The sequence below is a fragment of the Barbus barbus genome (assembly GCF_936440315.1).
Source record: "Barbus barbus genome assembly, chromosome: 44".
Classification (NCBI taxonomy): Eukaryota; Metazoa; Chordata; class Actinopteri; order Cypriniformes; family Cyprinidae; genus Barbus; species Barbus barbus.
Genome location: NC_136722.1, coordinates 13,046,709 through 13,070,139, shown reverse-complemented (window position 1 = coordinate 13,070,139; position 23,431 = coordinate 13,046,709). Strand labels below are relative to the sequence as shown.

Here is a 23,431-nt window from a genome sequence, read left to right as displayed (position 1 = left end):
TAAAAAATGACAATCTTTTTGGGGTGTACCTAAATGCAAAGCCATTAAGAAAATGACAAAATAACCTTTTTACTGAAAATGTGTTCTTTTTAAAAGACACTATATTTCAAATGTCTTAATGCAAAAAACACCAGATTTGACAATAAAAAGGATCACTTGCTTTAGCCTTTTTAAACCGGCTGTGTCGGGGCTGACACATTAAACCAAGCTGTATTCATGTTACCATAACTCTTCAACCATTTGCATCAAAATAACTCAAATTGCTCCTGACAGCAGATACGTGCTTTTCGGCAATATATGGCTTATTATAGTAATTCAGTTTAATTCATTAAACAAATTCCAGTGTAACAAATGACGGCAGATTTCCAGGAGAGTGGGAAGGGAGAATTTGAATGGGAGAGATAGGGAGCGCTGAGTTTTGGATTGTAGTGATGGGAAGTCCGGCTCTTTTCAAAGATTCGGCTCTTTTGGCTTGGCTCCCTTAAAAGAGCAGGCTCTTACATCTCCCAAATGGCTCTTCATTTAGTATCACTCGGAGCCTTCTATTTTAGCCTAATTTAGCAATTGTGAATGGTTTGTGTGTTAGTAAGCAATTTTATATTCTGTGTTTTTATAAAAGTCTTATTTTTATGCATTTTTTTCGTTACACAAAAATATACAGTTACTGTTATTTAACATTTTAATAAAACTTTAATTGAAGAATTGAACACAGTACCACAGCAACCACAGCATACAAATCAAATAAATAAAGGCAAAAGTCTACCATTAAAGGCAAAAGTCTAACATTAAGACACTTTAGTCTTTAGTGCATGTTGGCATATCAGATGCCTCAGCTTGGATGTGCTGATGCGATTTCTCTCTGTGATTATTTGTCCTGTTTTTGAGAAGACTCTCTCTGGGGGCCGATGTTGCAACAATGCAGTATCTTCCTACGTATACCAACGCTCTTGCGTTTAAATCTGGCTCCCCCATGATCTCTCTGTTGCTCTGTGTACCTGGCCTTTACTCGCTATCTTTGGAGAGTGTGTCCCCCTTCCTTCTTTCACATAATAGTATGATCCTTGTCTATCCTCCCATGTGATTTGCTGCATGTGTATTTTTAAATTACATTTTTTTTGTAAGGAATAAAATCATAAAAATTAGGCTTTTATGAAAACACTGAATACAAAAATTGCCTACCAACACAAACCATTCACATTTGCTAAATTGGGCTGAAATAGAAGTCTCCGGCTGAAGAATTGGCTCTCCCCGATGGGAGTCGGCTCTTCTCGTTCGCTACAAAGAATCGGCTCTTAGAGCCGGCTCGTTCACGAACAACACATTACTATTGGAAACATGGTGAAGGAGGAGTAAACAGCACAAGAGTCGATTGGGATGATTTTTGATAAGACTTTGGGAGCAGGCTGAGTGAGACTTTTTCACATGTAGTATGTGCATATAGCCAGGAGTCCGTGCTTGTTCCCCATCCTGCACTGCACTGTTCCCCAATCAGCTGCTGACTCAAATGTCTCTCTTTGCACATGTACAGTATTTGTGAAGCATTCGTATAGTTTGTATTTTTTATCTTCTATTTTTTAGTTTGTATAGGGTAATATTTATGTGAAGCATTCGTATAGTTGTATTTTTTTATCCTTTATTCTTTTAGTTTGTATAGGGTAAATACTTATAGTTAAATCTGTCAGTAGGTTAGTTGTGTATAGGTTTATAGTGTTTTTTACTTCATTGTTGTATGTCTGTATTTATGTAGCACCATGGTCCTGCGAGACACGACATTTCGTTCCACTATATGTCCCCACATGTAGCGGAATGACAATAAAGCTCAACTTGAACTAAATGTATTTGGTGTATGCATGTGCATGTGTAAGCAGCCTTTAGCCTCCTTTTTAGTGTGCCCGCAGGAGACCCGGGTTCGAGACCCGCTCGGAGCAGGCGAGTGGGACCCGTTACAATGGTGCCCTGATGGCCCTGATGGGAGTGAGGTTTAGGGGGTTGAGTGTTCTGTTAGAATTTTACAGTCAAATAAACAAAATATGTCAAAGTTACCTATTCTGCCCTTAGGTCTTAAAGGGTTAATGTAAAAAATGTATCTTGATCTTGAACTTAAACATTTAAAGGGATAGTTCACCCAAAAAGGAAAATTCTGTCATCATTTACTCTGCCTCCACTTGTTCCAAACCTGTACAAGTTTCTTTCTTCTGTTGAACGCTTAAGACGATATTTTTGTAGAATGTTGGTAAACAAGCAGTTGACGGTAGCCATTGACTTCCATAGTATTTTTTTCCTATGGCTACCGTTAACTGTTTGGTTACCTGGTAACCGTTACCAACATTTTTCAAAATATCTTCCTTTGTGTTCAATAGAAGAAAGAAACCCATACAGACTTTACAGGACTTTCAATGGGACTTTAAAGTAGTAGTAGTACAGTAGATAAATGATCCAATCCAGGGCCTGTAAAGTTGTTGGTCCTCAGAACACATCACAGATGGGATTTTTAGACTCAAGAACTGTAATTCCTTATATCCGTACCATCCTTACCCTGCCTTTCACACTCTCACTGTGTCGGGGCTTTTGCCCCAGCGGTACTAAAACATGATGGTTCTTTCTCAGTTGCCTCTGAACCGCGTGTTGCAGCCTGGTAGAAAAGTAAAGATTGCTCAAGGGCCTCGCAGCAAATAATTAAACCAATCTATAGTCTCCGCACTGATTTCCTTCCTGCTCCTGATACAGCATTTGTACAAAGCTCATTTGTACTTAGCGCTCTGTTCCTGGGGGTAAAACGGCTGAATGAGAGAATGCCATGAATAACAGATAAACCCGCCTCATCCTCTGTGTACATGAGATATTCTGTGTGGGTGCACATTGTCATGTTCGTTCACTCTCTTTTTACCCTTGTGTGTATTTACTTCATTACCCATGTTGATTTCCCATGGTTCTTCCTGTTCCACCCCATATGCAACAAATCCTGCGTTGTTTATACTGCTTCTGTGTAAGACAAATCCATGCACACTTGCACACGTCCTTGCAGTCGGGTTAAACGATCTGTGTAAGGACCTTTGTTCTCCCCCTCAAGTAAAAAGATAATAGGAAAGTGTCCTCTTGGTTTTATAGCTGTTGAAGAAGCCCCTCATGAATACAAAACATGTCGGTAATGTCAGGTTCCTTGCCCTTCTACCTCAGATGGCCAAGTCATACATCTCTTACACATTCCCAGTGCACATTTATTGAATGGTGGCCATGATTTTGCCAGAAGTATGATGTGTTCCTGGATCAACATCTTTTTTTGGTTCTCAAACAGCATTCCGGTCAAAGAGTCAAATTTTTGACTTGGTATCACCAGCTAATATATTTATATATATTATGGCTGTCAGTCGATTCAAATTTGTTATCTAATTAATTACATGATGTGTTGATTAATGAATCTAATTAATCGCAAAATAAGTTTGACTGTGAAAATACCCACAAAAGATTATTTAAAGCTAATTTTGTGTTAAATGAGAAAGTATCAAGTAGACATTACAAACTGTAGCTTTAGAAATAAAATATTTTATTAGATTCAACATAAAATTTATTACACATAAACATTTAGGCCACAATGGCCTAACATAAACTATGGAAAATAAAAGAAGAATTTGAGAAACATCTCCAGTATTTTTTGTTCATACAATAAAAATCATTGGTAACCAAAACAGCTTTGTTACCAACAGCCTTCAAAATACCTTCTTTTATTTTCCACAAAAGAAAGATTTGAAATGGCATGAGTTTATGAATTTTTGGGGTAAACTGTCCCTTTAATGTTTTTATTTTTATTAATATTTTTTTATAAAATGATACTCTAAATAAGAAACTAAATCTGCCAGCTGGTGGCAGTAAAAGACATTACAAGACATTTGATTTGTTCAAATGGCTGATTCATTCAGAAACACAGCTGTGTTGCTTGTAGACGCACAACAATTCTGCTATGGCTAAAGGTAACGTGTTCTCTGCTAAATTGAGCAAAAAATAATATTGTGTTTAAAATATAACACTATATTAGCTTCTTAGCCTATTTACTGAACTGTTGTATAAAATCACATTTAATTCGTAATATGGGACAAACTCAGGACAAAATCAGCACTCATGTAATACTGCTCTCCCTGCTCGTGTGATATCGTATGATATAAATATGAGACAAAAACTCATACAGGGGCATTTTTAGCACCAATATCTTGATTTTTAGGACATAACTGCATTTATGGAGTCGTTGCCCTGCATCATATTTGTCAACAGTCAACTTTATGAAATGTAAGATGACATACAGGTCTGGGGGCAGGACCAGTGCATTAACTGTTACAATTTTTAATCGTGTTATTTTGTCATAACTAATTAATTAAGATAACGTGTTAAACTGACAGCCCTGATATATACAATATGTAATGCAATGCACGTGAGATAATGCATTAAATTGGTCAAAAGTGACAATGAAGACATTTTAAAGTTACCAAAGACTTCTATTTTAAATAAATAAATCTTAAATAAATCAACTTTCTTGAATTTCTTTGGTAACTTTATAAATGTCTTAATTGTCACTTTTGACCAGTTTAATACATTCTCTCTCTCTCTCTCTCTCTCTCTCTCTATATATATATATATATATATATATATATATATATATTTATTAGTGGTGTCAAAATTAGCGCGTTAACGCAGGCGATTAATTTTTTTCCGATTAACATGTTAAAAATATTTAATGCAATTAACGCAGGGGCGGGGCTAGGGTGGCCACCCCATTCACAACTGCTGTCTCTGTCACTTTTTTCTTGAAAAGGATTGCATTTATTTAGATGCAGAACATCTTTATGACCACATCAGACGGCAGACGTTTCAGACGCGCTCTTCAAATACACGCACAAAGATGCCGGCGCGCGCTGTAGCCTGTATCATTTCATATCATACAGCGAAAGAAACTATGTGCATGCAATGTCGTAGTTATTCCATCAGTTAAGGCATGAAGTTACCAAAAATGCGATTAAAGCTGCCTTAAAACTGTGCGCATGCATGCAAAATGTTACAGTTGGGCAAAAAAGTATTTGGTCAGCCACCAATTGTGCAAGTTCTCCCACTTAAAAAGATGAGAGAGGCCTGTAATTTTCATCATAGGTACACTTCAACTATGAGAGACAGAATGGGGGGAAGAATCCAGGAAATCACATTGTCTGATTTTTAAAGAATTTATTTGCAAATTATGGTGGAAAATAAGTATTTGATCAATAACAAAAGTTCATTTCAATACTTTGTTATATACCCTTTGTTGGCAATGACAGAGGTCAAATGTTTTCTGTAAGTCTTCACAAGGTTTTCACACACTGTTGCTGGTATTTTGGCCCATTCCTCCATGCAGATCTCCTCTAGAGCAGTGATGTTTTGGGGCTGTCGCTGGGCAACACGGACTTTCAACTCCCTCCAAAGATTTTCTATGGGGTTGAGATCTGGAGACTGGCTAGGCCACTCCAGGACCTTGAAATGCTTCTTACGAAGCCACTCCTTCGTTGCCCTGGCGGTGAGTTTGGGATCATTGTCATGCTGAAAGACCCAGCCACGTTTCATCTTCAATGCCCTTGCTGATGGAAGGAGGTTTTCACTCAAAATCTCACGATACATGGCCCCATTCATTCTTTCCTTTACACGGATCAGTCGTCCTGGTCCCTTTGCCGAAAAACAGCCCCAAAGCATGATGTTTCCACCCCCATGCTTCACAGTAGGTATGGTGTTCTTTGGATGCAACTCAGCATTCTTTCTCCTCCAAACACGACGAGTTGAGTTTTTACCAAAAAGTTCTATTTTGGTTTCTTCTGACCATATGACATTCTCCCAATCCTCTTCTGGATCATCCAAATGCTCTCTAGCAAACTTCAGACGGGCCCGGAAATGTCAGGATTTGAGTCCCTGGCAGCGTAGTGTGTTACTGATGGTAGCCTTTGTTACTTTGGTCCCAGCTCTCTGCAGGTCATTCACTAGGTCCCCCCGTGTGGTTCTGGGACTTCCCTTGCGAACAGTAGATTGTGATACCTTCACTCCTGCCCTCTGGAGGTTGTTGCTGATGTCACTAACAGTTGTTTTAGTGTCTTTCTTTACAGCTGTCACAATGTTTCTGTCATCAACTGCAGATGTTTTCCTTGATCTACCCATTTGATGTGTGTTACTTAGTACACCAGTGGTTTATTTCTTCCTCAGGAGATTACAAATGGTTGTACTTGCTATTGCCAGTGTTTGTGCAATGGTTTGATTGATTTTTCATCTTCTCTCAGCTTCACAATTGCTCGTTTTTCACCCATAGACACCTCTCTGGTTTTCATGTTGGTTACACGTCTAACTAACTATAAATGCAGTCTGCACGGATCTGAAACTGAGCGCAGACATTCAGTGCTATTTATTGTTTGAATAATCAATTAATAGGACACACCAGGGCAACAAAACACACCTGTCAGTCACATGTTCCAATACTTTTGGTAACATGAAAAAGGGGTGGGTTCAAACAAAAGGTGATATTTTCTAAGATGTGCATCAGATCCAGATGAAAATACCTGTAAATAAAAGCTGAAATGTTAATAGTCTAAATGTCTAAATACCTAAATGTTTACAGTCTACAGCAAAAATAAAGGAATTGGCCTTACTGTTCCAATATTTTGGAGGGCACTGTATATATATTAAATATATTTAAAGTGTAATAATCTTTTATAGCAATACTGTAATGTCTTTACTTTATTTTTGATCAAATCAATTCAGCCTTTGTGAGCATAAGAAACGTTTACAAAACATTTTACGGTCACACTTTATATTAGGTGGCCTTAACTACTATGTACAATATACTTATTGTGGTCATATTGTAATTCTAAACACTTTTACTGCTATTGAGGTGGGATATGGTTAAGGTTAGTGACAGGTTTGGTGGTATGGGTAGATTTAAGGGTGGGTTAAGGTGTAAGGGATGGGTCAACGGTGTAATTGTAAATGTAATTACAGAAATTAATTACAGATGTAATTACATATAGGTATTTTTAAATATATACGTACAATGCAAGAACATGTATGTACACAATAAGTGCATTGTATCAAATGATTAATTTCAATGTAAGTACATAGTAGTTAAGGCCACCTAATATAATGTGGGACCCATTTTACTAAATAAAAGTATCAGTACACTATATGATTGTATTTATTTTGGCATATACCTAAACCTCAAGTCTGATTGGTTGTTTAAATCTTTTCCAGATGTTGGTGGTTTCTTTGAGGCAGGAACGCTGGTCAAGTATAATCTGGTACCTGAAGTGGTGGCTGCAGCTTCCAGCCTGGATGAGAAGAGTGTTATCCACAACCTTCCTGTCGAGACCAACCTGACACATGAAGACCTGACCTTCAGCTTCAGCACCTCCACTTCTCCCAGCCTTCTAGTCTATGTCAGCTCGAAAACCCAGGATTACATGGCCGTGGTGCTCCGTCACAATGGTAGGATATTGGTCACTCTGCAAAAGAGGGTTTTATAGCAGTTCCATAGAAGAACCATTTTGGATTTCCTAAGGAAGCTTTCAGTGAACAGGACTTTTCTGTCCACTCTACTAACTCTCATTAATTTGCTACTGCATGTTAACTAACTCTCATTAGAGTAGACTGTTAGGGTCATAGAAATGTATACGTAGATTCCACATTCAACCACTCCAAACACGTCTTCCGTTTTTGAACGCTCAACATTTTGTCACTCAGTAAAAATCAGTAAGTTAAGAAAAAATTGAACAACTTTTTACAGATGTACTTGTGTTACAGATGTACTTTTACAGTGTATTTGTTTGTGTTTTTATATGCATTAATTCAATATTACAGCTTTTTAAACTAAGGTAAATTTTTAATGTTGCTATAGCTAATGCCTTCATCTTGCATGGCGTTAATTTAGTAAAATCATCTGCTGAATTCTGTTGCAGATATAGATATTCATATATGCGTATAACTACAGTTGCAGACGCAGAGTCAACTTTCTCTCAAGTGTTCACAGACTGGCTTTGACTATTCCAATATGGCCAATGACTTATGTATAGCCGCCCATAGAAACAGCCGCTAATGAGGCATCTATCTATATACAGTATATCTATGGTTAGGGTTAGTAGACTAATGTCATGTACTTGTAAAGTCAGTAAATGCCTGTAAGTGTGAACCAAACTGTATATTTAACATCAAATATGTTCTGATTAGCTCTTATTGTGCCGCCTCACACAGTTTGTTGCTTTCAGTATGAACAGACAAACTGCGAACCTATCGCATCACACCTGGTTAGTCTTCATTCATCATTAAGTCTGGATGCTGATGCAGTACACACATCTGTGTGTGTGTGTGTGTGTAAGATTGTTCTGCAGAAGTTTTGAAACTGCACTGTAATAATAAAGGAAAATGTATTGCAGCAGGCTGAATTGCTTTTTGAAGTGGAAGCGCAACAGTAAAAGCTAATTATATGACAAATGGCAGAGCGCAGGCAATTACATCCCTGTTTGTTTGGCATAAGCACAACACTGTGATCCAATATTTTTAGACTTTAGAAGTAAAACACATCTGATGTTTAAAGAAAAAGACCATTATTCCCCTCAGGGACAGGATTTCACATTAAACGCAGTGACTCAGATGTACAATTGTTTAATTTGTAGAGTGGCGTTTTCGTTAAACACCATTCCATAAAACCCAAAGTGGGCACACAAGACTGGTGATACTTATTCTTTGTGTTAAGCTGCCTAAACCCACATCAAATTTTACCCTGTAGTCTCTGAGCAAATTTATCTTGTTTGCCTGAGCGATAACCCAAATGAGGAGTGTGCTGTAGAGTTGAGCGATGTCAGGGTGCAGAACTGATGCATAACTCTCACTCACTCAGGCATTCTGCATCCAGGAAGACTGCAGTGCGGTTGAGTTCTGGATAAATGTGATCTTTCTGTCTCATCCTGTTTCACTCAGGTACCCTGCAGCTGCGGTACAATTTGGGTGGTCTCAGAGAACCCTTCAGTTTTGATATTGACCAGAGGAACTTGGCCAACGGGCAGCCCCACACCGTCAACATCTCACGGGTGGAGAGAGACATAGAAGTGCAGGTGGGAAACACATGAAACTGACCACTCTCAAGATTACAATCAGTATCATTGGTCAATTGTATTATGTAATACTTATTCAATTACTTATTCAAAATCTAAATAATAAAATTATTTTCATTATAATAAAATGAAAAAGATGTGTAAAGATATGTTTATATATTATGTAAAAGTGCCCATAATTAGGAACTATAATTAAATTATTTCATTATTAAATGATTTATAATAAAATAATTTAATTAAATACTATTTAATTAAAGTAAAATTTATTTAAATTACATTTTTGTAGCTCCATACCATCATCAATGCATTTTGATCCATGAAGGATATATATAATGCTGCCTTAAATTTTAGTCAAAATTTAGTATTTTTTAAGATAAAAGGAAGTGAGTATGAGTAATGATGCCTAAAATCGTTGCCTAGATAGGAAGTTTTCTTGATTTCATAACTGAATGTATATCTCAAATATGCGGGTATGTGAGTGGATGTGTGCCGTGTCTGTTACCCAGGATGCACTGCATTAGTCTCACAGGCACAACTGGATAATTGAAAGCCCATATTGATCTCTGAACTGAGGCTCAGGGTGAACTGTAGATTTTATTATGTTCTATATGGTGGGTCACGCAGCACCTCATGTGGTCGATAAGCAGGACATTCAGCAACATCAAACGATAAAGCAGTGATCAAAATCACAGAACATCCTGATCAGTAGAAAGTGTGGTCATATCAAGTTGTATTTGAGAACAGGAGATGAAAACTAACTACAGAAGGGTCAGGGACTTTCAGTCCTATGTCAAAGACTTGATTGTGCTGGCCGGGACCCTCCTCGCCCCTCACCATTGTTGTAAGACATGTCTCAAGAGAATAATATTGAATGACAGAGGTGCAAAGATCATGTCAGATATACTGTGACCTTGTCAGCAAAATTTGTTGTCTTGTTGTTTTTCCCTCTCTCTCTCTTTCTGGTCAGTCTGTGTCTTTGGCCCCTGTTTTGTTCCGGGCTCCTAAATCAAATAATCAAATTCCCGCTGTCTGGATGGATGAGGCACAGCACAGATAAGCCCGTGGGCATGAGGCTTAAAGAAGGGCTGTAGCTCTCTTTAATTCTGCCTTATTTCATTTCTTGCTACACAGCTCTGCCAAGCCCAAGATCCTACAGACTGAGCTGGAAATCTGGCATGGGGTGAAATATATAGAGAGAGAAAGAGAAAACCATAGCCCTTTTACCCTGACTTTATGGCTCCGGGGAACCCCGCTGACATTGCAGCAAATTGAAACCCAGAGCCATCCTTCAGACAATGACCTACGTGTATGAAGGGTTTAGGTGTGTGTGTGTGTGTGTGTTTGTGTGTGTTTATGTGGTTTATGAGGACACAAATTTGTATAATGACATGGGTATGACAGAGGTATTACAATATGAAGGTGGTTTATGAAGACACTGCCTATGTCCCCGTAATTCAAAAGGCTTAAAAAACATACTAAAATTGAAAATCTAAAAATGCACAAAGTCTCCTGTGAGGGCTAAGTTTAGGTGTAGGGTTGGTGTAGGGCAATAGCACACACAGTTTTTTCAGTATAAAAACCATTACGCCTATGGAGAGTCCCCATAAACCACAAAAACCAACGTGTGTGTGTGTGTGTGTGTGTGTGTGTGTGTGTGTGTGTGTTTATGATACTAGGGTATCTCCTATATTTTCTTGTGTCTATAACTGTGTTGAGTGTCCTTTAGCACTACACAGGCACGCACACACACACTGCATGGCAATCAAGCAGGTACTCCTAAGGTAGATCACGTAGATGTGTAAATTAAAGGCAGGTTGCCTACAGATATCTGTTATATTTGTCCAAGCCTGATAAGTTCTGTTTAATTAGCCCAGCAGGATTATTAGGGCTGTGAAATTAGCTTTTCTTTTCAAATTACAGATTCTTTCTGTTCTTGTTGGAAATGACAAATAACATTAACTTGCTTGAGAAGTAATACATGTCCACTTGTCCACTATGCTTTTATGACAATAATAACAATAACAAAATATTTTTTCAACATCATTTTTATACATTAGTTTATAATATTTAGATATGTACAGTATATAACGTTCGGGAATTTGGGGGTCGTGAGTTTTGTTGTGTTGTGTGTTTTGTTTTGTTATATTAAAATATTTTTAAAAAACAGTAATATTGTGAAATATTATAAATATCACATTTCTAATAATTATCAATGTTGAATGGATTTTTGAGCAAACATTGCTTAATTTTTTCAGCATTCTTTGATGAATAGAATGTTACGAAGAACAGCATTTATTTAAAATAGAAATATTTTGTAACATTATTAATGGTTTTACTGTTAATTTTGATCAGTGTTAATGCATAACTGCTAAATAAAAATATTAATTTATTTTTTAAAAATCTCATGCTATGGACATCATTTAAAGGCAGGGACAGTGGGGACAATTTTGTCCCTTCCACTTTATGAAATAGCTTGTGGCAGAGATATATCTAACAGCAGAAACATCTCAAATTGTTAAACACAAGTTTTAATCTCATTAACATGTTTTATAATGAATGACGATCTGTCCCTGGAATTTGTGATTTCTTTATGCTGATTGGTCATTGTGGTTTTTATCAGTCATGGAAAGTGGCCGTGGCAGTGTTCTCTCCAGCATGACACATTTTAATCTATCGCTTCTCCACGGCTCCCTATTCATTCTAGTGAAATTACAAAACAAAATCCAATTGCATCCCCACTCCTGATATACATCTACTTTTGCCGAGGCATAACAGATGCAATTTTGGTTTACTGAAATCAAAAATTATATTAGAGGTTAGAACCTGGAACCTCCATAATATAAATGAATCGTCACAGGTTGATCAGCAACAATATTATTGCATATGATATTAAATATTTTCACTTACAGTCCTAATTGTAATGATATTGTTTCCTTTTCAGTTTTAAATTATATTAAAGATAATAAAAATAAATGTTCTATTACAGACCATTCATCAAAAAACAAGTAAAAAATCAAAACAAGATTGTGTTAAATTATTTGTGAATTATTGAGGAATCAGATTCTGATTTTGCATTTTAGATTTCTGAGATGCAGGTGGGCATTTTCCAGAAGAGTAAAGAGCTTGCGTCAAAAGGAATATGAGATGAGAGACAGTAACATCAGTCCAGCTGACCTTTCCAGACACCCACGTCTGTGATATTTCTTTTGAATGAAACATCACACCCTTTTTGAATCAGACAGTGAAAGGTCAAAACATAACTACGAGAACAACCATGTGGGAAAAGCAAACAGATGTACTTGATCTTTTAGAAGTTTTTGAAGATTTTTTTTAAACCCTAAGGCAAACAGCAGAGCGCTCTTTCATTTTGGGATGTATTATTAATTTAGATTAATGAATACTGTTGGGGTTCCCAGTATCAGGTGAACTTTCTATCAAAGTAATGTGGTGGACCTTGCACTATGTTTTTATTATTGCATTGAGCCCCTTTTCACCATCTCTGACAAGCAGCAGAGCAGAAATCATTCATTTCCACTGGAGAACACTAGGAGCTGTGTGGACTTCTAATTTTATGGAATTTTTGGATCCCATTTGAGCTTTAGATGTGTTCAAATTAGGGATGCACCGATACATTTTTTTTTAGAACCAATCCGATCCGATACCAGCACTGTTTTTTTTAATCAATGTGGAATTTCTATACCTCAGTTTGGTGACCTGATCATCACTGTTTTGTGTGTTAAACACAATCTACTAAATATAGACAACTTCATTTTAAAGAAAAATAACATGAAAAATTATATAATCATAATCTATGAAAGTAATACTATTATAAACTAGGTTAGTGGAAAATTCAGCAGCAAAAGTTATTCTAGAAAAATCATGAGTGCACAATGATTTGATCAAATCTGAACATGTAGTGAAAGAACATTATTTAGTGGGTAACAAATATAAGTGATTAGGACTAATTCTGGTAAAATGTTACATTGCTCTTTGTATTGTAAAATACATTCATGAAAAACAAGTAGTCCTAAATATATTTATATATAAATATATATTGTAAAATTAAAAGACATTTTATTTTAAATGTATAGCAAATCTATAGCACAGTATTGAAGGCAGCAACATATGATAGATAGGACAGAACAAGAAAGACTATTAATAATCTTTCATTGCGCAAAAGTATTATAATACGAAACGACATTGATGCATAGTGTATTAAATCTGTGCAATAGTTTATTGGGCCTTTTCTAACAGTTTTAAACTTCAGTTACTGTGCGCTCTTGGAGAGAGTTTCATCATCTTGACTTTCGTAACCGAACATGACTGAATGGAGGATGAACTTGAATTTAATGACTTAAATATTCATCTGTTATTCATTGGAACAGCTTCAGAACACTTGAAATATAGTGCACGAAAACTTTATGGTGCTTTATAATGATGTTGTGCCTTTCGTGGGGCTTTGTGCCTTTTGTGCCTTCTTGTCTGACCGATACCCGAAAATGGCAGTATCGGAGCCGATACGGAGTATCGGATCATTGCATCCCTAGTTATAATACATCAGATCTGATGACCCGATGACCTCTATCTGACCCGATGTGATGTAGTCTAACCTATGAGATTTGTGAACAAAGTGAGAATTACCAATATTTTTCCACTAAAACATTATTCTTTAAACAACATTTCTGTAAAATTGGTGATTATGAATAATTATGTCAGAAATAATAATAATTTTATATTGTGTTTTTTTGTTGATTAGCCCTACTTACTATATTTTTTTTTTTACATAACTGTTGCCGCCTTCCTGCATATCAGCATGATCTTTGGACTTAAAAAAATGTAAAAAAAAATAATAATAATTATATCAAGCCAGGGTTTACGTACACAAAACCTATTAGAATGATTTTGTTAATTGAAGTAAAGTTTAAATAAAATAAAATAAAAATATTAGAAAACTAAACTAAATCTAAAACGGAAATAAAAATTAATTAACAACTAAAATAGCAACAATACAAAACAAGTAAAAATATATACAAAAGTACATAAATTGACAAAATGTAACTAAGAATTAAAATGATTGTGGAAAAGCTGATAATCATTTGCTTTTGTGGCTATATTCATACATTAATTATTTATTCATTTTACCATGGTGAAGTGTCAGGGAACTGTTTTGCAATCTTTAATATAAAAATTAAAATGTATGTATAAACATAAAAATATATTATTTATTTATAAATATTTTAAAGGAGTACATTTTGGTAGCATTTTTATTAGCAGTCTTTATTGGGGAAAAACTGTAAGAATGTATTTGTGTGTATATTTTTTTTTTGCTATATATATATATATATATACACAGTGCCCTCCAAAAGTATTGGAACAGTAAAGACAAAATTGCTCTGTTGGCTGTCAAGACATTTGCAAATATGATTAAAAGATGAATGTGAGACAAAACTACAGAATGTCACATTTTATTATTAGCCGTTTCAACACATAGATGTTTTACCAGCTAAGAAGTTGAGCACTTTTAGAGTTTCATCCCCCTATCTGATGTGAGCATAAGTATGTATTAACGCCTTGGAGAGCCGCTTCTGGGACGGTTCAGAAACCCAACACAAGCATTGACTGGATCGGCCGCGATCAGCTCTGGTTCCCGTGTCTGAGCCGTGACGTGCTGCAGACTTGTGCAGAGCAGAGCACGAGTGAATGCGATCATTCCTTCCTCTGTACTACTAGTTTTAACACGAATAAACATGACTGAACATCTCATGCTCATGTAATAGCTCAATCAGTGTTTCAACTGCGGAACGACATCAACAAAACAGCGTGGAAATAAAATGTCACGTAGCATTTCAGTTACCTCAGCAAGTCATCAGTGTCCACAGCTCTTTAGTTCACTAGAAAGTATAGAGAGGAGCATTTTGCGAAATATTACACCATATACTTATATTTTACTAAACCTGTTAGTCTTAATTATTTAATGTATATTTAAATTAATCTGTTATGAAACATGCTATGACAGCCTGTGTGTAATTGAATATATTTTAACAAATAGCCTAGAAATTGTATTATTTATAAGTTAATTTAAAAACTATTGTTGTAGATATTTTTCTCTTTAATAAAGAGCACGGTCAGAGACGGAGTCTTTTGAGAATTTATTCTTGCAAGAAGGTCAGACAATACAGCAGTGATCCCTGCAATATGTGTGAGAAAAATAAGTGAACATGGTTCCCTGCTTTTGCCCCATGTTTTCACTTGCTATCTCCCAATATGACTATACGGTTAAGCAATCGTGATAAACACATTTGATATGTTTCATTCCTCACGTCGCGTCTTCCCAGAATCCTCATGATATTCTGTTTTTCCTAAGCAAGCAAGAACAAGCAGGTCACCTTGACACATTCTCGTGCAAGGCAGAGAAAGGCAGAAGCAAGCCTCATAGGCCCTGTGCTGAAACATTTATATGATGTTATATAGCTATTCGGGTTATAAAGGAATATGAACATATGAATATGTAATATATATCTGAGTAAATATGAATAATATGCATATGGTAAATAAATGTAGACTAAATATGATAAATTGAAAATTTCTCACACATTACATTATGTGCAATTTTCATGTTTGCATACACTTTTGTGTACCGTTACACCCCCCTAATCTATATATATATATATATAAGTTAAAAACGTATATAATTCTAACCCATATATATATACAGTATATATGTAAGCAATAAGGTATGAGAGGCCGTGCTGTATTTTGAATAAATTTATATAAGGGAAAGTCTACATTTTATATATTTGTTTAGTCTTTCACCACTTTGATTTGATCATTTAATGATTTTGTTTATTAAACCCTCATTTGTTGTTTATTTCATAAAAACAGGGTTACAGTTTGTTTCTTTGTTTGTGACAGAATGCCATAACATAACAGCAGCAATTTTGGATTGAAATGTTTTATCTTGCAAAAATGTACCTAAAAATGCACCTTTCCAAAACTAATTTCTTAGAACGACTTATGTCTGTTAACTCCCACACTCTTTTCCATCTTTTTATTCTTTTTTTTTTTGTCTATCTCCTGTGTTTATTCGCTGTAACTCTCTAAGTTATTCTCTCAGTGGGGTTGCGGCTATAACTCAGCTTGCGCTGTCAGAGCAGCGGACACCCCAGGGGCATCTGGCTGTCGCCTTCCAGGCCGAGTGTCCCCTCTCTGGGTGGCTGCAGTGCAGGAGGGGCCCTGTCAGATAGGAGGCTCGTTGGATGGAGATTAATTATAGGCCACAGCAGGGCTCATTAGCACTAGGCCGCAGCACCACGAGGGACAGTCCCTCTCTCTCCTGTCATTCCCTCCATCCCTGCTGCCCATTAGTTTCAGAGGTAAACAGGTTGAAAGCAATTTAATTTGGTCACATTATCCCGTCAACGAATGGCAACACACCCTCCTCCATTAGCAGCGGCAGAAACACAAGCCCACGAGGTCTTCTGAGATTCGGCAGTGTAATTGGATAAGGTCTGGAGACCGCTGCTAGTGGTGAGGGAGGGCTTCCCCTGCTTGATTTACCCAGCACAAGCGCACCTGGGAGGCGTCTGAATAAACATGCTTGCATTTATCAGTCTGCCACATCAGTGGAACAAATTAGAGCTGAAATATGTCAGACAAACGCTATTGTGTTGGAGTCTCCGTTTCTTTCTTTGAGGTTAATTTGTATTCATGGCAGTGCACAGCCATGACAGAGGCACTTTCTCAGCACAGAGGAGACTAGGAGAGTAGCCATATCTTCAAGCACAAAAAAGTAATTTAGCGGAAATAATTATTTTTAATACCGAGGCTGAGATGCCTCATGCTAATTAGGAGTGCCAGTGAATCAGCAGTAACGGGGTAATTAAAGCTGTCACCGAATGTGTGTGTGCATGTGTGTGTGTGGTTGCATTCAACTGTTGCCGCCTTACCGCATATCAGCATGATCTGTTGACTAAAAAAAATATTTTTTTTAAATTATGTCAAGCCAGGGTTATCGTTTACGAAAACCAAAACTATTAGAATTATTTTGTTAATTGAAATCAAACTGAAATAAAATAAAATATAAATATTCGATAAAAACTTGAAGCACTAGAATTATTAACTGAAATTAACTCAATCTGAACTAAAACTGAAATAGAAGTAACATTAAACATAACAAAATGACAAAAAATAAGTTATTAAAATGAAAAACGTTATATAAACATTATAAATAATATAAATATTATAAATAATTACTAATTAATTCAAAATAGTAATAAAAACTATAATGTTATGTAAATAATACTAATTATTATACTAAAAATTAAGCTACTTTGTTTGACAAGTGTATATGTATAAATGAAAGTGACTGTTTCTGTTTATAAAAATACATGTATACGAATATATTGCTGGTTCGACCCCTGAACTTTTTTAACATTAATAATAATAATAAAATTACCTATATTGTGCATTTCATTGTACTATATATTCAAAATACTAATGTGCAATAAGTAAAAGTAAATTATGTGTCTAAAATAGTTTTATTCAATTAAATTATTATTATTATTATTATTATTATTAAATTAAATGATATTATAATTATTGTCATTATTAAATACATTGAAAAATAGTAGTAGTAGTAGTAAAATCCATTACAAAGTATATTTTAAATAATTGTTATAATTCTTTATATATTTCAATGATATTTTGTATAAGTTTTATATAGTACATTTATATAAAATGTATAATTTTTTTGAATATGTAACAAATCAAAAAACTTCCTCTTTTTAAGAAGTAACTGAGTGAATTGTAAATGGTGTGGTGCTTTGACTGTATAATATTTAACCAGTAGATGGCACCATTGCCCACTATAGAGAAATATTTATTGCATGGGCATTTTGTACTTGACCACCAGCAACAGACATTTGTGTATAATTTAGTTTCTGTGTCTCTCTGTTTTCTTTTCTTATTGTCTATCTTTATTTTAGCTGGATCATTATCCTCCCGTCAGCTACACCCTGCCAGAAGCCTCAGACACACAGTTCACCCTGGTCAAGTCACTCTTCCTGGGTAAAGTCTTTGGTAAGTGCTCTGTTCCTTTGCAAACTCCCCCAGTTTTGGATTAACCTGTAACCTCAAATGTTTTTTGTTTCACTTTATTAACAATACATTTTATTTGTCAGTTTGATTGTAAGACGAGAGCATAGGTTGACGTTTATATAGTATCCACAGAATATTTTGGTAAAACTTTACTTAAAGCCTTTGTGTATAATGCATTATAAAAGTAGTTTTAATGCAATAATTATGCCTTGTAATGCACCTTATAATGCATTGTACAATCTCATGAATAACTGTAACCATATAATTGTATGATAACACTTATCAATTCATTGTTACACTATGCATTTTAAATTTGGTTATAACTATTTATGACAAAATATAATGTATTACAGCACACATTGTGAATAATTATAATGCATTATACCGTTTAATAACCCTTTATAATGCATTATACATATACACTTTTAGTAAAGTGTTACCAATATTTTCTCTCTTCTCTGTCTATTTCTGACCTTTTAACCTTTAAGAGTTGAAAACTCAAACCCTTAGAAAGTCCAAAGGAAATGTGCTATTGTGAGTTGGTGCAGACAGAAATTAGTAATATAAAACTGTATTGCCTCAGTTCAGCCACTAGGTGGTACTAATAGATAATTCTGTGGGAATATGATTTTGGTGCATATGCTGTATAGCATAATATTAATAATTTATAATTTAGTATTAAATATTTATATGCTTTGTTACGCTGAATGCTTATTCACATTACAACAATTTCTGCAGATACAAATTACAACTTATTTCACAGGATTAATAGAATTGTTTGATTCCTTCTTTTTTCCAGTACAATACTGTGTAGCAATTCACATAGGTAATATGTGAAGGAAATTATATACCTTGCTTTGTGTACTCTGGGGGCACAGAAAGTCAGGAATATAATTTCCTTCTGCCAGTCCACAGTGTCCTTGAATGCCCTCTAAAGATGTCAGTGGCTTTAAGACAATCGCTTAAAGGTCTCTCACCCGGAGGCATGAAACAGACATGCACTTTCTTCAATGAATAACGATGAGGCACCAACCAGAGCCCATTATACTCAATTCAGCGCTGCCTGCTGACACGCCAAAAACAGCAAAGTGACCCGCTGTTGTTACCAATAGCAGGAGATGGTTCAGTCTGCCAATTTCACCCGCCACACAAACACCCAAAGCCCGGTGGCATTATCCACCTGCATACTAATTTTTAGCAAAAATCATGGACAGTGGAAAACAAAAACAGTTTCATCTCTCCACTGAATCTGGTGTCCATCAGAAAACTTCTATTCTTCTTCCTGTCTGCAGGCACATAATCTCAGTCGTGTCTATCAGAACGTGCTGTCTTCCTATTTCTACAGTCTCTGGAGCCAATGCATCGATTCATGCTGAAACTGTCCGCTGCCCTACCTGCCTCATCAATCATTAATGGCTGGAGACCCCTTTCACATCAATAAGTCACACTCTTTCAGCATGTTCTGCTTAAGGCAATGTCCATGTTTGACCTGCAAGCTGTTTGTCATGGAATATTTACCTTAACATATTTGGGAGGAACAGCTGTGGTCCCATCATGTCGTTGACATGTAGCTAGAGCTCTGTACTTGCAACATCCTACTATTCGTGGATGCTTTTTGTGCAGTGGAAGAGTTTGTGATGGTCCTGTTTTGGCTGAATTTTAAGTGTGAAATTTTACATGTGATATGTGGTAACAAAATGCTGTGCTATGATATTCTTTTAGTGCATAGTATAAATGTATGCTGCAAATTGTGGAATCTAGTCTTCAGAGCTTTCCGACATTGTTTTCAACTTTTTGCCGTTAGACAAAAAGCATAAAATCATGGCATACACTAATATTGATGAAATGGTATTTAATTAGATTGCACAAATATCTTTTGGTATTGGATGAAATACAAGTCATCGCAGTGCATGTTTTTGCCCCCTTCTTGTTTTGCTTTTTGTTTTTTTGCATATTTGTCACACTTAAAAGATTCAGATCGTCAAACTAATTTTAATATTACACAAAGATAATGCAAGTAAATACAAAATGCAGTTTTTAAATGATGATTTCATTTATTAAGGGAAAAAAGCTGTCCAAACCTACCTGGTCCTACGTGAAAAATTAATTGCCCTCTCCTGTTAAATCATGAAAGAACTATGATTAACCACATTATTTTAGAAAGCTGAGTTAAGTTTCTCTAGCCACACACAGGCCTGATTACTGCCAGACCTGTTGAATCAAGAAATCACTTAAATAGTGCCTGTCTTACAAAGTGAAGCATGCATAAAGAGCAACACATCATGCTGAGGTCTAAAGAAATTCAAGAACAGATAAGAAACAAAATAGTTGACATGTATCAGTCTGGAAAGGGTTATAAAGTCATTTCTAAGGCTTTGGGACTCCAGCGAACCACGGTCAGAGCCATTATCCACAAATGGAGAAAGCTGGCCTACCAAAATTACTCCAAGAGTGCAATGACGACTCATCCAGGAGGTCATAAAAGAACCCAGAGCAACATCTAAAGAAAAAATTAAGGTTTTGGAGTGGCCAAGTCAAAGTCCGGACTTAAATCCGATTGAGATGCTGTGGCATAACCTTAAACAGTCCTTTCATGCTTGAAAACCCTCCAATGTGGCTGAATTAAAACAATTCTGCAAAGAAGAGTGAGCCAAAATTCCTCCACAGCGATGTGAAAGACGCATTGCCAGTTTTCGCAAACGCTTGATTGCAGTTGTTGCTGCAAAGGGTGGCACAGCCGGTTATTAGATTTAGGGGGCGATTACTTTTTCACGTAGGGCCAGGCAGGTTTGGACAGCTTTTTTCCCTTAATAAATTAAATCATTATTTCAAAACTGCATTTTGTATTTACTCGGGTTATCTTTTGTGTAATATAAAAATTAGTTTGATGATCTGAATCATTCAAGTGTGACAAATATACAATTTTTATTTTTTTTAAACAGGAAGGGGGCAAAAACTTTTTCATACCACTGTATGTATATATATATATATATATATATATATATATATATATATATATATATATATATATATATATATATATATATATATTTTAAATAAAACATTTAAGTTTGTATCCTTACTTTTGAGCCCTGTATATGTGATACAGACTAATTGATTCAATTTTAATTCAAATAAAGCCATCTTAAAACATAGCAATTTTGAAAGCTTAACTTTTGGAACATCCTTCATGTTGTGAAAACCTATAATGCTTTAAAATGCTGCAAATGACTTCCAGTCACATTTCATATCAAACCCTGAGATGAATTTAGATTATGTGAAACACTGTGAATTAAATGTTCATTCTAAAGGGAGCACATGGGAGTTTCTGGGCAATGCGTACATTGATGATCTGGCAACCTCAATCTGTCAGGCCTACATACTCAGAATGAATCACGACAGCTTGTTATAGAAAACAAACGAAAAAAAGTAAAAGTTAGTCTGTGAACTCCATGAGCGCTGTGACAGGAAACACTGGCTGCTGACATCCTCCAGTTGTGCAGGTGATTGTTTTCTGTGTAGGCTGATGCAGGATAGCACTGCAGGGATTTGTGAGTGGCGCAGAAGCTCATTTAAGCATCCAGATATAAGTTCCTCTCAGAGCCTGTACAGTATTCATGAATCAGGCTAATTGGACATTGAGCTGAGTGTGCTATCTGTGTCTCCAGACCATAATTGTGTTTTATGGAATCAGAGCAATAAAACTGGAAGAGGAGAAAAGATCATTTGAAACTGGCTGAAAGCATACAGCGTTCTTCATTGTGTTGTTGTCTTTAGTTTTTTTTTGGGGGGGGGGGTATTTAATACATTTAGGTCGCCTTCAATTGTGAAGACATTTGTAATGTTACAAAAGATTTCTGTTTCAAATATACAGTCATGTGAAAAAGTTAGGACACCCTATTGAATTCCATGGTTTTCTGTATCAGAAGATAATAAAAAATTATCTGGTCCTTTATCTGGTTTTAATTTGGAAATAAATGAACAATATCACATGACATATCACACCGTGTCAGTATTTGATTAACAAAAATAAAGCTAAGATGAGAAAAGCCATGTGTGACAAAGTTAGGACACCCTGATTCAGTTGCCTGTAGATCCACTTTTAGCAACAATAACATGAACTTTATCAGTCTCTCACATCGTTCTGGAAGACTTTTGGCCCACTCTGAGGGTGGCCCACTCCACAAGGCCCACAAAAGTATGAAAGACATCGTCAAAATAGTCCATCTGCATCAGTGGTTCAACCGTAATTTTATGAAGCTACGAGAATACTTTTTATACAAAAAGTATTCTCGTAGCTTCGTAAAATTACGGTTGAACCACTGAAGGCAGATGGACTATTTTGACGATGTCTTTCATCCTTTTTTGGGCCTTGACAGTGTAAATCTTTTTGGCAGTCAGTGGGACAGTCGAAGACGAACAAAGCTTTTACAGGTTTAGAATGACATGAGGGTAAGGGATTAATGACAAAAATTTCATTTTGGGGTGGAGTAACCCTTTAAGTCCTTGGCATTGTGTTAACACACCTGAAAGCTCCAGACCAGCAAACTGCCAAAACATCTGCTTTTATAGAGGTGCTCACACTTGCTAATGATCAGTTAATCGAAGGCATTTGATTAGCAGTGCCTTACTGCTACTTACCCTCTTAATTCTTATGTTAACAGTAAGGATGTCCTAATTTTGTCATCCATGGCTTTTCAATTTGGGCTTTATTTTTGTTAAATAAACAATGACGGTGCAATATGTCATGTGTTGTTGTTCAGCTGAGGTTTTATTCTCCAAATTTTTAGACCTGGAAAGAACCAGTTTTTTTATCATTATGTCCTGATATTGAAAACAGTAGGGTGTCCTAACTTTTTCACATGACAGTATGTATTGATGCACACACAAAGACACACACAAAACAGCTGTGTATGTGCTTTATACATATTTAGAATGCATAAAATTACTAATATTTATGACAGTTATCACCCTAAATTACACCACATCATTCATTTTGCTCAGTCATATTGAATCAATTCAGCATATTTAATTAATCATATGCTTAAATACGTTGATTTTGACAAACCCAATAATAATATAAGTGTGGTTAGGTCAGACAGTTTTTAAGGGAAATGTGCAGTATGCACTACTTTGTTCATTTGATACGCTGTTGGCAGAGATGTTGATGATACAGCAGTTTGAGCTTTTGAGAAACCACATGTGGTCTCCATCTCTTTCGTTTCTCCTCT

At 35.8% G+C, this 23,431-nt stretch overlaps 1 protein-coding gene across 1 annotated transcript in view; it reads left to right on the top strand.

Annotated features, from left to right (window-relative positions):
• LOC306862955 (contactin-associated protein-like 2) overlaps positions 1–23,431 on the top strand; it is a gene marked incomplete at its 5' end in the record, with an annotated part of 449,762 nt that overhangs the window by 399,256 nt on the left and 27,075 nt on the right. The window contains 3 exons of the mRNA XM_079406069.1: positions 7,249–7,482; positions 8,971–9,104; positions 18,089–18,182. Of these exons, the coding sequence (XP_079262195.1) occupies positions 7,249–7,482; positions 8,971–9,104; positions 18,089–18,182 (462 nt within the window). The remainder of the gene's footprint in view (positions 1–7,248; positions 7,483–8,970; positions 9,105–18,088; positions 18,183–23,431) is intronic.